Source organism: Rana temporaria, chromosome 8, assembly GCF_905171775.1.
Source record: "Rana temporaria chromosome 8, aRanTem1.1, whole genome shotgun sequence".
NCBI classification, from domain to species: domain Eukaryota; kingdom Metazoa; phylum Chordata; class Amphibia; order Anura; family Ranidae; genus Rana; species Rana temporaria.
Genome location: NC_053496.1, coordinates 107,131,101 through 107,146,164, shown reverse-complemented (window position 1 = coordinate 107,146,164; position 15,064 = coordinate 107,131,101). Strand labels below are relative to the sequence as shown.

The 15,064-nt window shown below is 39.8% G+C and overlaps 1 protein-coding gene across 1 annotated transcript in view; it reads left to right on the top strand.

Moving 5' to 3' along the window:
- LOC120910431 (cadherin-23-like) overlaps positions 1 to 15,064 on the top strand; it is a 299,339-nt gene that overhangs the window by 231,991 nt on the left and 52,284 nt on the right. Inside the window, exon 8 of the mRNA XM_040322191.1 lies at positions 839 to 1,027. Within this exon, the coding sequence (XP_040178125.1) occupies positions 839 to 1,027 (189 nt within the window). The remainder of the gene's footprint in view (positions 1 to 838; positions 1,028 to 15,064) is intronic.

Here is a 15,064-nt window from a genome sequence, read left to right as displayed (position 1 = left end):
AAGGGTGCACCACCCTTGTGCACTACCCGAGGTATTCTTTTTTTGAATATATAAACTTCCTGCACTACACTGTCAAACCCAGATGGGTATCAGGCTTAAATACATTAAGCAAAACAAACTCCCAAAAAAAGATTTTTGTATTCTTTCATCCATACTCTACCCCTTGACCTACTATATTCCAAAGCAGCACCATGGTCTGCTACAACTTCAATATATACCATTGCAAGACAATTATAAAATAAAGGAAATAACATGTAGGTTTGTGATTATTATGTGAGTATAGTGCACTTATTTTATATATTAAAATAAATGGTACCATAGGTAATGCACAAGGCTTGTGCGTCTTTCTTGTGTTCTTTCAGCCAGTTTTCAGAATCCCTCTTTTCTAAAAAGGGGTGCAAGGCCTGAGATGCACCTGGATCACCATATATTGCTGAAGCTAGCAGGGAAGGATGTCATCTTTTCTGTTTTTTCATTTAAATTGACAGCTAACACAAATGTGTAGTATTGGGAAGGAAAGCATACAAACTCCATTCTGATGAGTCGCCTGGCTGAAATTCAAACTAAGGACCCCTGTGCTGGACAACATAAGTGCTGTCTACCAAGCCATCTGTACTGCATGGCATTTTCTTAGTTATCTCAATGTAACCTTGACTGTAGTTTGTGTACAATAATTCACAATAATATACTGAATATATATATACAGTGTGTGTATGTGTATATGTGTATGTGTATGTGTATGTGTATATATATATATATATATATATATATATATATATATATATATATATTACATAGCTAATATGGTTTTAACATGAATTCATCTACTTTTTCGAAGGCAACGGAACAGCTGGATGATCGAACCCTTTCTGATGCTACAGTGACAACAACATTCAACATTCTAGTGATTGACATCAATGACAATGCCCCACAATTTAATAGCTCTGAATACTCTGTCAGCATTCCAGAACTGGCCCAGCTGGGTTTTGCATTGCCTATGTATATTGAAGTTCAGGATAAAGATGAGGTAAGTGGTGTGTAACTTTGTGTCTTTGTATTTTTTTCTGTTTATTTTTGTGGTTTTTTTTTTGTTTTTTTTTTCATTCTCCGTAGGCTCACATGCTCTATTATAGTATAGTATAGTTGTACTATACTTGATTGGAGCAGCTGTGACATTAGTGCATACTACGGGGAAAATGCTTGACTAGAGTGGCTAAATCATAGTTATTACCATAGGTGTACCTTGCAGTGGCTTGCACCCTCTTCTTATTGCAAACATCTGCTTATCTGCATATTTTAGCTACAGACAACAATATTTTACTGGAATTGAATAATTATGTGCTAATTACAAGCACCCTGCTCAATAAAAAATTGAAAGAAAGGACAGGAAATATCGAGCCACGTCAGTAGTGGCAATATATAAGTGCAATTCTAAATAAAAATGTTCACTTCTCTTTGTACCTACTACTGACCTCATGATCCAGCCTCCATTCATTTGTCCCTGTATGCACAGCCTAACCTGTGGGTCTGCATTTAGTAGGTGCTGAAGTGTGTGGCCTTCTTAGGCCCCATGCACACAAGACGCTGCTAAACTCGAGTTCAGAGGCATTTGGGCATTTTTTTCAACTGCCCCTGAACACATTTAATGTTATCCTATGTGTCCATGCACACAATCACGTTTTTTGGCGTTTTAAAGCAGTTGGATTTATGTCCGGTTTTTCAGACGCAAAATTTTGGGTTCAGAAGTTTTTTTTTTTGCGTTTTAAACGCGTCTAAACGTGGGACCCACGTTTAGCCGCGTTTGCGTTTATAAGCGTTTTTAAAGGTACCCTTTTTTTAAATGAAAAAAATAAGGAAATATTTAAAATTCTAAAAAAAAAAAAATTTAATTAGTTTGAAAATTATGTGGATAATTTAGATGGTAAAATAGCCAACTGAAAATCGCTGTTCCATCAACGGATGGGTCCAATAGCTTAGAGGTTTATACTGAAGAATGATCCTCTGTTTTTTGACTTGAAGATATTTCATCATTATAATGTTAACTTTATTACCTAACCTAAGACCAGCTGGAAAATGTAATGCAAAGGGTGAATCAAACAGTACAAGTCATGTTCAGCCAGTTTTCACAGCATAGTTTTATTCCACTTCAGCTGATTTATACTGCTGCACATGATTGAACAGGGTTATGTTGTGTTTGTGCGTGGATGCATGGACAAGCAGACAAGCATGCTTGTGATTCATAAACCACAATAGGAGAGTTTCCTTCTGACGGTGTCACAGGCTAAGATATGAGATCCCTTACAGCCTCTCAAACTGAGCCAATTTACTTGCAAATATGATACTGTGCTCGCTGTCCTGATGCATCTGAGGCAAATGCCCTTTCCCCCTTTATTTAAATGATCAGAACAAATTTTATCAATATACGAGACTATGGTTTTCAAATTTTTTGGTATACCGTACTTTGCCTTAAAGAGGAGCTCCAGGCTTAAACAAATACTGTAGCTGCTGACTTTTTTAATATCAGGACACATACCTGTCCTAGAATCCCAGCGGCGTCTTCACCCCATACAATTTTTTAATCGACTCTCAGGTTCTGTGTCCACCATTTATTGTAAGGGAAACCGGCAGTGAAGGCTTGAATGGCCAAGCAGGGGAGGAAGGAGGAGGGGTGGGCGAAGTAATCTGGAAGTCAGAGTGGGTACCTATCAAAACCAGTTACCCGACCCCAAAAGGTGCCAAATGTGGCAGCGGAGATGGGGAGGAAGCAGTGGGGAAGGCTATTTTTATTGCTCTGTTTGTCATCATTGGGGTGATTTTCACATTTTTTGCCTACATAGGAAATGGGAGGAATAGAGGCTTCCCTGAACATGTGTAAACCGGCTCTCTTGAGAGCTGGTCACACTTGCATGTCATGCGAATTGGATGCAGGGAAACTCGCATCCAATTCACACTTATGTGAACCCAGCCACAAGCTTTTTTTTTTTTTTTTTATTAAACGTTTTTATTTCCCCCAAAGTGTTAAATGCACAAACATTGTCCTTTTTGTTCAGTACAATTATTTCGCAAGTGACAAAGATCGTTGTTATATGGTAATACATTTGTTTTTGGAGTATCAATATACTTTTTGCAATGGTATATACTTGTAGGTGGCATATATGACCCGGGCCCAGCTGGGGTATGAAAGAGGGAGACATACTTTGCAGCACCAGGCACATGTATCCGATGCATTAAGCCAGCGATCCCAGACTTTGTTGTATTTTGCAGGGCACCCTCTATTAATGTAGATAATTTTTTTTTATAGGGCAATGCGGTGTTTACGTCAGTCTTCCAGTCAGTTAGTCTAGGTGGATCCTGCCTCAGACAAAGTTTAGTGATTGTTTTTCTGGCGGAAAATAGTCTCATGCATGAAAATTTTGGTGTGTTTTTCGGTGGTATCATCTGGAAAAATACCCAGTAGGCACAATTTGGGGTCTAAGGTCAGTGGAGACCCCATGTCATCATGAAGGAAATCCACCAACTATTTCCAGAATCCCTGTATATATGAGCGGGACCACAGGAGGTGGTAGAATGTGCCTGTTTCTTGTTTACATAACAGGCATGTGGGAAGTTGTCCCTGATTAAATCTAGCCATTCTTACAGGTGTGAGGTATGTGCGGTGTAAAATATATATTTTGGGTAATCTGGTAGACAGTTTGGGTGAAAAAGCTTTACATGTGTCCAATGCCTCATTCCAATCTTCGTTCTTGAGATTCCCCAGGTCATCCTCCCATCGTGTTTTTACATTGTAGGCTATTTTAGCTGATGGAGTATGTAGCATGTTGTAGAACAGCCGTCACTAAATGGCGGCCCGCGGTCCGAGTCCAGCCCGAGTGACGCTTCTGCCGGACCGCTATACCGCCAGTATAATTTTGCTGGGGCCGCGGGTTTCCCCAGCAACCAGTGACACAGCGAGTGCACTGCAGGTCTCGGAGTTGACCAGCTTGCACTCACGGACCGCGAGTAGGAGCGTTACGTCACGTGCGCGCCCCGCCCCCTGCTGCTCGCGAGTCCAATCCTGGCTCTCCTTGCGAGTAGGAGCACAATGTCACATGCGCGCCCTGCCCCCCTGCTACTCGCGGTCCCGGGCTAATTATCTCGCATTGCATTCAAGGTATGTGACATGTTACTTAGTGATCACTGCTGGTCATATGTTTTTAATGGGCACCTTTTTAATGTTAAGGGGCACTCTGATGGACAAATTTTATTTTAAGGGGCACTCTGATGAACAAATTTTATTTTAAGGGGCACGCTGATGGGTATATTTTTAATTTGCACACTGATGGGCATATTTTGTTAATGGGCACACTGATGGACACATTTTGTTTTGCCCATCAGAGTGCCCCTTAACATAAAATATGCAAGTAATTAGCCATAAAAAGGTATGGGGGTCCAGGTACTGCCCGGGGGACATATATCAATGCAAATTTTTTTTTTTAAAACAATCGTTTTTAAAGAAGCCATGATTTTAATGATGCATAAAGCTAAACAAGAAAAATGGAAAATTCCTTTAAATATAGTGCCTGGGAGGTCCCATTAGTCTGCCTGTAAAGTGGTGCATCTGTAGCATGTATAGAACCTGCTGCATTAAAAATTACATTTCTAAAGAAAAAAGTGTCAAATCACATTTAAATTGACCCGCGGGTTGGAATTCGCCAATACCTGGCTATTTGAAAAAAAAAAAAGAAAGAAAAAAAAATCATACTAAACCCCTATCCAAGCACGCAGCCTGACAGGTCAGGAAAGGAGAGGGGGGACGAGTGAGGGTGAATAGGCAATATTTGGGCCAAATTTTTGCTCGGCCCAAAATGTTCACCCAACTTGCGATATAGCAACTTTACAAGAAGACCTAGATAAAATAGTGGGGTGGGCAGCTGTATGGAAAATGAGGTTCAAGGCTGGAAAATGTAAAGTAACCCACTTGGGAGCTAAAAACATGCACACAAGTTACAAGCTAGGGAGATACCCTCTGGGGCGATTGAGGATGAAAAAGGATATGATGGTCCTAGTAAATGACAGTCAGCAATAGAATGCAACACCGAGCTGCAGCAAGCAAGGCTAAAATACAATTTGCATGCATTAAAAAGGACATTTACACAAGAGATAAAACTATAATTCTACCACTTCACAAAACTCTGGTTTGGTCACATCTTAAGTGTGCCATCCAGTTTTGGTTACCAATCTTCAAGAAGGATGTGCCAGAACTGGACAGCGTCCAGAGAAGGACAACACCGCTAATAAGGGGGCTGAAGGAAGTTATAAGGAACGACTACAAACATTAAACGTATTCTCCCTGGAGAAACGATACTTAATAGGTCATAGGATAACGATATACAAACGCTTGAATGGTGACTCTAGCATTGGAAGGAAACTTTTTAATCTTGGATCTATAAAAAAGACACACAGCTACACAATGAAGTTGGATGAAAAACAGTTCAATCATAAAATGCACAATGAGTTCTTTATTGCTAGACTAGCAAGAATGTGAAACTGCCATCCACAGTTGGTGGTGTTAGCTGAGAAAGTTGATAAGTTAAAAAATACTTTTAGATGTGTTTCTTAGCTAACACAATGTACAGGGATATGGAAAACAGAAGTCGCACACATGCTCAACCACAGATTTGTGCCCCCCCCCCCTGTTCCCCAACTGCAAGTCTAAAGGAAACCTCAGTTATTAATAGGTCTTTACTTGTTCCAAAAGTACAGTCTCCAAAAATGTATTAGGGTGATGCTCATGAACACCTTAGTAACTCCAACCATCGTAGGCCTTGTTTTCTAAATCATAATTGGCACCTTATTATTTAGCAGAAAATAAAAAGCCACAAGCAATGTTGTTTTGCAAAAAAAATTATTTTTCCACTCAATCTAAGTACAAAATGATGTACAGTAACATACTTCATCTATTTGCCAGTTTCAGTTTTAAAACAACTGGCATTACTGTAGATAATTATATTTGCTATTTAAAAAGTTTAATGACACATTCCCAAATTAACGCAAATGAGGGCTTTATCTGAATACATTTTGGTAGAAAGATTTCTGGTGATGTTGGAGGTTACCACTCCCTTTTATCCTTACACATTCCTGTTGGCCTATTACTATGATGGGATGCCTCACTGGCGAGTAGACAGGAGACAGGTTAGCTTTGTCCGCAATGTTTTGGGATATACTGCAGGTATGTATGTACAGGTACCCTAAGTACCTCTGTTTTATAATGCAGGTCTTCTTTTTTTGTACTGACTGAGTCCCATAGGACTCTGCATTTGGTGAAACTTCCTCTAGCAGGAGGAAATTAGGAAGAAATGTAAAACCGCTCTATAAGGTTTATCCTTTTATGATAAATTATATCTTACTTTATGATGGTGCTGGTCAGTCTGGCATGGAAAGGAAATTGTGCTATTGAATACTAACAGCCTTTAAACTGATTCACTGACATGATAGTTTTCTTAAGCCCAACTAGGAAAACGCTGAGTGAGTTGTCACACATACACGAGAGATGGTGTTTTTTTTCCTTTTATTGACAAGATGGAAAGGGCAGGGGTAGCTTAAAAATTAGTAATACAGAGAATAAGGCAGCAAACTGTCCATAAAGATAGAAAATCAATCTTCTAGAGCAGAGATAAGCTGAGGCTAGCCAGTCGCAAATTGATCCTTTTTATGCTCGCATGAATGAAATAGAACAAAAAATGTAAATAGAAATTTGAAAGAAAATAGAAGTGTGTTGTAGTAATGGACTGCTAGTTCAAGATAATTACAATGTGTATTTTAAAGAAGTTTGGCTACTCTGAATATTCCACTTTTTTGTCCACATTCTATATAGTGCTATCGGGGATAGGGCTCACTTTAGCAATGTTAGCATTGACAGTGAATTTATTTTTATTGACAATGTAGCCGTTCCAAAAATTAAACCTTAGCATTCTCTGGGAAACACAAAAAAGGAAATTTGCAAATCATTGAGTTACTAGCTAGTCAGCAAACTTCAGCACCTCTTATGATAAAGGTATTGGTAACATATACTTCTAGACAAATTATTCTGTACAGAAACATTTAGTTACATTTAGTTACATAGTTAGTCTGGTTGAAAAAAGTCCATCCAGTTTAACCAATAGAAGGGAAAAAATATATAATCGTATACATACAATCCTACACCCACAGTTGATCCAAAGGAAGGCAAAAAAAAAAACAATTTTCTCCAGCAGGGGAACATTTTCCTTCCGGATCCACAAAGAGGCAATCGGTTATTTCCTGGATCAACTGTACCTATAAATATTAGTATGCAGTTAAATTATGTGTATCTAGGAAAGAATCCAGGCCTTTTTTAAAGCAATCTACTGAGCTGTCCGTAAACGGCTCTTGAGGGAGTCTATTTCACATTTTCACAGCTCTTACTGTGAAGAAGCCTTTGTATTTGGAGATGAAATATATTTTCTTCCAGCCGTAAAGAGTGCCCCCTTGTCCTCTATGAGGACCTTAAAGTGAAAAATGCAGCAACAAGTTCACTATATAACCCACGTATGTATTTATACATGTTGATCATATCCCCCATCTTAATCTCCTCTTCTCAAGAGCGATTAAATTAAGTTCAGCTAATCTTTGCTCATAGCTGAGCTCTTCCATGCCTCTTATCAGTTTGGTTACCTTTATCTGCACTTTCTCCAGTTCCCTGATATCCTTTTTATGAACGAGTGCCCCAAACTCAACTGTATATTCCAGTTGAGGTCTTACTAATTATTTGCACAGTGATAAAATTATGTTCTCTCTCTCTCTGCAGTCTATAACTCTCTTAATATAATAAAGGATTGTGCTCTGTTTTGGAAACCGCAGCTTGGCATTGCATGCTATTATTAAGTTTATTATTTACCAAAATCCACAAATCCTTCTGTACCATTCTCTCCCAGCTGTTCTCCTCCTATTATGTATGATGCATGCATATTCTTAGCCCCATATGCATAACTTTACATTTATCAACTTTAAACCTCATTTGCCACATAGGTGCCCAATTAAACAGTGCATTGAGGTCAGATTGTAAGTTGGAGACATCAAGTAAGGATGTTATTCCACTGCATAGCTTGGTGTCATCCACAAACACTGAAATGGTTATTTTAATCCCATATATCATTAATACTGTAAACATTAATACTGCTGCACATGATTGAACAGGGTTATGTTGTGTTTGTGCGTGGATGCATGGACAAGCAGACAAGCATGCTTGTGATTCATAAACCACAATAGGAGAGTTTCCTTCTGACGGTGTCACAGGCTAAGATATGAGATCCCTTACAGCCTCTCAAACTGAGCCAATTTACTTGCAAATATGATACTGTGCTCGCTGTCCTGATGCATCTGAGGCAAATGCCCTTTCCCCCTTTATTTAAATGATCAGAACAAATTTTATCAATATACGAGACTATGGTTTTCAAATTTTTTGGTATACCGTACTTTGCCTTAAAGAGGAGCTCCAGGCTTAAACAAATACTGTAGCTGCTGACTTTTTTAATATCAGGACACATACCTGTCCTAGAATCCCAGCGGCGTCTTCACCCCATACAATTTTTTAATCGACTCTCAGGTTCTGTGTCCACCATTTATTGTAAGGGAAACCGGCAGTGAAGGCTTGAATGGCCAAGCAGGGGAGGAAGGAGGAGGGGTGGGCGAAGTAATCTGGAAGTCAGAGTGGGTACCTATCAAAACCAGTTACCCGACCCCAAAAGGTGCCAAATGTGGCAGCGGAGATGGGGAGGAAGCAGTGGGGAAGGCTATTTTTATTGCTCTGTTTGTCATCATTGGGGTGATTTTCACATTTTTTGCCTACATAGGAAATGGGAGGAATAGAGGCTTCCCTGAACATGTGTAAACCGGCTCTCTTGAGAGCTGGTCACACTTGCATGTCATGCGAATTGGATGCAGGGAAACTCGCATCCAATTCACACTTATGTGAACCCAGCCACAAGCTTTTTTTTTTTTTTTTTATTAAACGTTTTTATTTCCCCCAAAGTGTTAAATGCACAAACATTGTCCTTTTTGTTCAGTACAATTATTTCGCAAGTGACAAAGATCGTTGTTATATGGTAATACATTTGTTTTTGGAGTATCAATATACTTTTTGCAATGGTATATACTTGTAGGTGGCATATATGACCCGGGCCCAGCTGGGGTATGAAAGAGGGAGACATACTTTGCAGCACCAGGCACATGTATCCGATGCATTAAGCCAGCGATCCCAGACTTTGTTGTATTTTGCAGGGCACCCTCTATTAATGTAGATAATTTTTTTTTATAGGGCAATGCGGTGTTTACGTCAGTCTTCCAGTCAGTTAGTCTAGGTGGATCCTGCCTCAGACAAAGTTTAGTGATTGTTTTTCTGGCGGAAAATAGTCTCATGCATGAAAATTTTGGTGTGTTTTTCGGTGGTATCATCTGGAAAAATACCCAGTAGGCACAATTTGGGGTCTAAGGTCAGTGGAGACCCCATGTCATCATGAAGGAAATCCACCAACTATTTCCAGAATCCCTGTATATATGAGCGGGACCACAGGAGGTGGTAGAATGTGCCTGTTTCTTGTTTACATAACAGGCATGTGGGAAGTTGTCCCTGATTAAATCTAGCCATTCTTACAGGTGTGAGGTATGTGCGGTGTAAAATATATATTTTGGGTAATCTGGTAGACAGTTTGGGTGAAAAAGCTTTACATGTGTCCAATGCCTCATTCCAATCTTCGTTCTTGAGATTCCCCAGGTCATCCTCCCATCGTGTTTTTACATTGTAGGCTATTTTAGCTGATGGAGTATGTAGCATGTTGTAGAACAGCCGTCACTAAATGGCGGCCCGCGGTCCGAGTCCAGCCCGAGTGACGCTTCTGCCGGACCGCTATACCGCCAGTATAATTTTGCTGGGGCCGCGGGTTTCCCCAGCAACCAGTGACACAGCGAGTGCACTGCAGGTCTCGGAGTTGACCAGCTTGCACTCACGGACCGCGAGTAGGAGCGTTACGTCACGTGCGCGCCCCGCCCCCTGCTGCTCGCGAGTCCAATCCTGGCTCTCCTTGCGAGTAGGAGCACAATGTCACATGCGCGCCCTGCCCCCCTGCTACTCGCGGTCCCGGGCTAATTATCTCGCATTGCATTCAAGGTATGTGACATGTTACTTAGTGATCACTGCTGGTCATATGTTTTTAATGGGCACCTTTTTAATGTTAAGGGGCACTCTGATGGACAAATTTTATTTTAAGGGGCACTCTGATGAACAAATTTTATTTTAAGGGGCACGCTGATGGGTATATTTTTAATTTGCACACTGATGGGCATATTTTGTTAATGGGCACACTGATGGACACATTTTGTTTTGCCCATCAGAGTGCCCCTTAACATAAAATATGCAAGTAATTAGCCATAAAAAGGTATGGGGGTCCAGGTACTGCCCGGGGGACATATATCAATGCAAATTTTTTTTTTTAAAACAATCGTTTTTAAAGAAGCCATGATTTTAATGATGCATAAAGCTAAACAAGAAAAATGGAAAATTCCTTTAAATATAGTGCCTGGGAGGTCCCATTAGTCTGCCTGTAAAGTGGTGCATCTGTAGCATGTATAGAACCTGCTGCATTAAAAATTACATTTCTAAAGAAAAAAGTGTCAAATCACATTTAAATTGACCCGCGGGTTGGAATTCGCCAATACCTGGCTATTTGAAAAAAAAAAAAGAAAGAAAAAAAAATCATACTAAACCCCTATCCAAGCACGCAGCCTGACAGGTCAGGAAAGGAGAGGGGGGACGAGTGAGGGTGAATAGGCAATATTTGGGCCAAATTTTTGCTCGGCCCAAAATGTTCACCCAACTTGCGATATAGCAACTTTACAAGAAGACCTAGATAAAATAGTGGGGTGGGCAGCTGTATGGAAAATGAGGTTCAAGGCTGGAAAATGTAAAGTAACCCACTTGGGAGCTAAAAACATGCACACAAGTTACAAGCTAGGGAGATACCCTCTGGGGCGATTGAGGATGAAAAAGGATATGATGGTCCTAGTAAATGACAGTCAGCAATAGAATGCAACACCGAGCTGCAGCAAGCAAGGCTAAAATACAATTTGCATGCATTAAAAAGGACATTTACACAAGAGATAAAACTATAATTCTACCACTTCACAAAACTCTGGTTTGGTCACATCTTAAGTGTGCCATCCAGTTTTGGTTACCAATCTTCAAGAAGGATGTGCCAGAACTGGACAGCGTCCAGAGAAGGACAACACCGCTAATAAGGGGGCTGAAGGAAGTTATAAGGAACGACTACAAACATTAAACGTATTCTCCCTGGAGAAACGATACTTAATAGGTCATAGGATAACGATATACAAACGCTTGAATGGTGACTCTAGCATTGGAAGGAAACTTTTTAATCTTGGATCCATAAAAAAGACACACAGCTACACAATGAAGTTGGATGAAAAACAGTTCAATCATAAAATGCACAATGAGTTCTTTATTGCTAGACTAGCAAGAATGTGAAACTGCCATCCACAGTTGGTGGTGTTAGCTGAGAAAGTTGATAAGTTAAAAAATACTTTTAGATGTGTTTCTTAGCTAACACAATGTACAGGGATATGGAAAACAGAAGTCGCACACATGCTCAACCACAGATTTGTGCCCCCCCCCCTGTTCCCCAACTGCAAGTCTAAAGGAAACCTCAGTTATTAATAGGTCTTTACTTGTTCCAAAAGTACAGTCTCCAAAAATGTATTAGGGTGATGCTCATGAACACCTTAGTAACTCCAACCATCGTAGGCCTTGTTTTCTAAATCATAATTGGCACCTTATTATTTAGCAGAAAATAAAAAGCCACAAGCAATGTTGTTTTGCAAAAAAAATTATTTTTCCACTCAATCTAAGTACAAAATGATGTACAGAAACATACTTCATCTATTTGCCAGTTTCAGTTTTAAAACAACTGGCATTACTGTAGATAATTATATTTGCTATTTAAAAAGTTTAATGACACATTCCCAAATAAACGCAAATGAGGGCTTTATCTGAATACATTTTGGTAGAAAGATTTCTGGTGATGTTGGAGGTTACCACTCCCTTTTATCCTTACACATTCCTGTTGGCCTATTACTATGATGGGATGCCTCACTGGCGAGTAGACAGGAGACAGGTTAACTTTGTCCGCAATGTTTTGGGATATACTGCAGGTATGTATGTACAGGTACCCTAAGTACCTCTGTTTTATAATGCAGGTCTTCTTTTTTTGTACTGACTGAGTCCCATAGGACTCTGCATTTGGTGAAACTTCCTCTAGCAGGAGGAAATTAGAAAGAAATGTAAAACCGCTCTATAAGGTTTATCCTTTTATGATAAATTATATCTTACTTTATGATGGTGCTGGTCAGTCTGGCATGGAAAGGAAATTGTGCTATTGAATACTAACAGCCTTTAAACTGATTCACTGACATGATAGTTTTCTTAAGCCCAACTAGGAAAACGCTGAGTGAGTTGTCACACATACACGAGAGATGGTGTTTTTTTTCCTTTTATTGACAAGATGGAAAGGGCAGGGGTAGCTTAAAAATTAGTAATACAGAGAATAAGGCAGCAAATTGTCCATAAAGATAGAAAATCAATCTTCTAGAGCAGAGATAAGCTGAGGCTAGCCAGTCGCAAATTGATCCTTTTTATGCTCGCATGAATGAAATAGAACAAAAAATGTAAATAGAAATTTGAAAGAAAATAGAAGTGTGTTGTAGTAATGGACTGCTAGTTCAAGATAATTACAATGTGTATTTTAAAGAAGTTTGGCTACTCTGAATATTCCACTTTTTTGTCCACATTCTATATAGTGCTATCGGGGATAGGGCTCACTTTAGCAATGTTAGCATTGACAGTGAATTTATTTTTATTGACAATGTAGCCGTTCCAAAAATTAAACCTTAGCATTCTCTGGGAAACACAAAAAAGGAAATTTGCAAATCATTGAGTTACTAGCTAGTCAGCAAACTTCAGCACCTCTTATGATAAAGGTATTGGTAACATATACTTCTAGACAAATTATTCTGTACAGAAACATTTAGTTACATTTAGTTACATAGTTAGTCTGGTTGAAAAAAGTCCATCCAGTTTAACCAATAGAAGGGAAAAAATATATAATCGTATACATACAATCCTACACCCACAGTTGATCCAAAGGAAGGCAAAAAAAAAAACAATTTTCTCCAGCAGGGGAACATTTTCCTTCCGGATCCACAAAGAGGCAATCGGTTATTTCCTGGATCAACTGTACCTATAAATATTAGTATGCAGTTAAATTATGTGTATCTAGGAAAGAATCCAGGCCTTTTTTAAAGCAATCTACTGAGCTGTCCGTAAACGGCTCTTGAGGGAGTCTATTTCACATTTTCACAGCTCTTACTGTGAAGAAGCCTTTGTATTTGGAGATGAAATATATTTTCTTCCAGCCGTAAAGAGTGCCCCCTTGTCCTCTATGAGGACCTTAAAGTGAAAAATGCAGCAACAAGTTCACTATATAACCCACGTATGTATTTATACATGTTGATCATATCCCCCATCTTAATCTCCTCTTCTCAAGAGCGATTAAATTAAGTTCAGCTAATCTTTGCTCATAGCTGAGCTCTTCCATGCCTCTTATCAGTTTGGTTACCTTTATCTGCACTTTCTCCAGTTCCCTGATATCCTTTTTATGAACGAGTGCCCCAAACTCAACTGTATATTCCAGTTGAGGTCTTACTAATTATTTGCACAGTGATAAAATTATGTTCTCTCTCTCTCTGCAGTCTATAACTCTCTTAATATAATAAAGGATTGTGCTCTGTTTTGGAAACCGCAGCTTGGCATTGCATGCTATTATTAAGTTTATTATTTACCAAAATCCACAAATCCTTCTGTACCATTCTCTCCCAGCTGTTCTCCTCCTATTATGTATGATGCATGCATATTCTTAGCCCCATATGCATAACTTTACATTTATCAACTTTAAACCTCATTTGCCACATAGGTGCCCAATTAAACAGTGCATTGAGGTCAGATTGTAAGTTGGAGACATCAAGTAAGGATGTTATTCCACTGCATAGCTTGGTGTCATCCACAAACACTGAAATGGTTATTTTAATCCCATATATCATTAATACTGTAAACATGTTAAAAAGTAAAGGTCCCAACACTGAACCTTGGGGTACACCACTAATAACCTTAGGCCATTCAGAGTATGAAATATTAACCACTACTCTCTGAATTTGATCTTTTATCCAGTTTTCTACCAAATTACAAATACTAGTATTTTCCGGCGTATAAGACGACCCCCTAATTTTCCTGGAAAAATGTTGGTTTTGGGATATACTCGCCATATAAGACTACCCCCTTCCTTCTAGTCTGTCTGGAAGCTGAGGGGTAGCCGGAACCGCTGACAGAAACAGGCTTTTTTCAAATCTCACCGTGCCATTACATTGCATGCCTCACTGTGCCATTACATTACATGCCCCCACTGTGCCATCACTTGCCCCCACTGTGCCATCACTTGCCCCCACTGTGCCATCACTTGCCCCCACTGTGCCATCACTTGCCCACACTGTGCCATCACTTGCCCACACTGTGCCATCACTTGCCTACACTGTGCCAACAGTGCCATCACTCACGTTTTGCTGGTTTCCAGGCCGGTGACAGTCTCCGTGCTGCGAGCGTCCATGATTTGAAAGCCACGCCTTCTTCTCAGCGTGTCCTGTGATAGGCAGGAACACAAATTTTCCCAGAAGCGCCTCTGTTCTGTGTTCCGCCTATCACGGACGTCCTCTCGTCCGAGGATGAGAAGGCATCTGTGATAGGAGGAACACAGAACAGAGGCGCTGCTGGGAAGATTTGTGTTCCACCTATCACAGGACACGCTGAGAAGAATTAGCGGCTTTTAAATCATGGACGTTTGCAAGCACGGAGATTGTCACCGGCGTATAAGACGACCCCCGACTTTGGATGCATTTTTTTGCATCCAAAAAGTCATCTTATACGCCGGAAAATTCTGTACATTTTTCC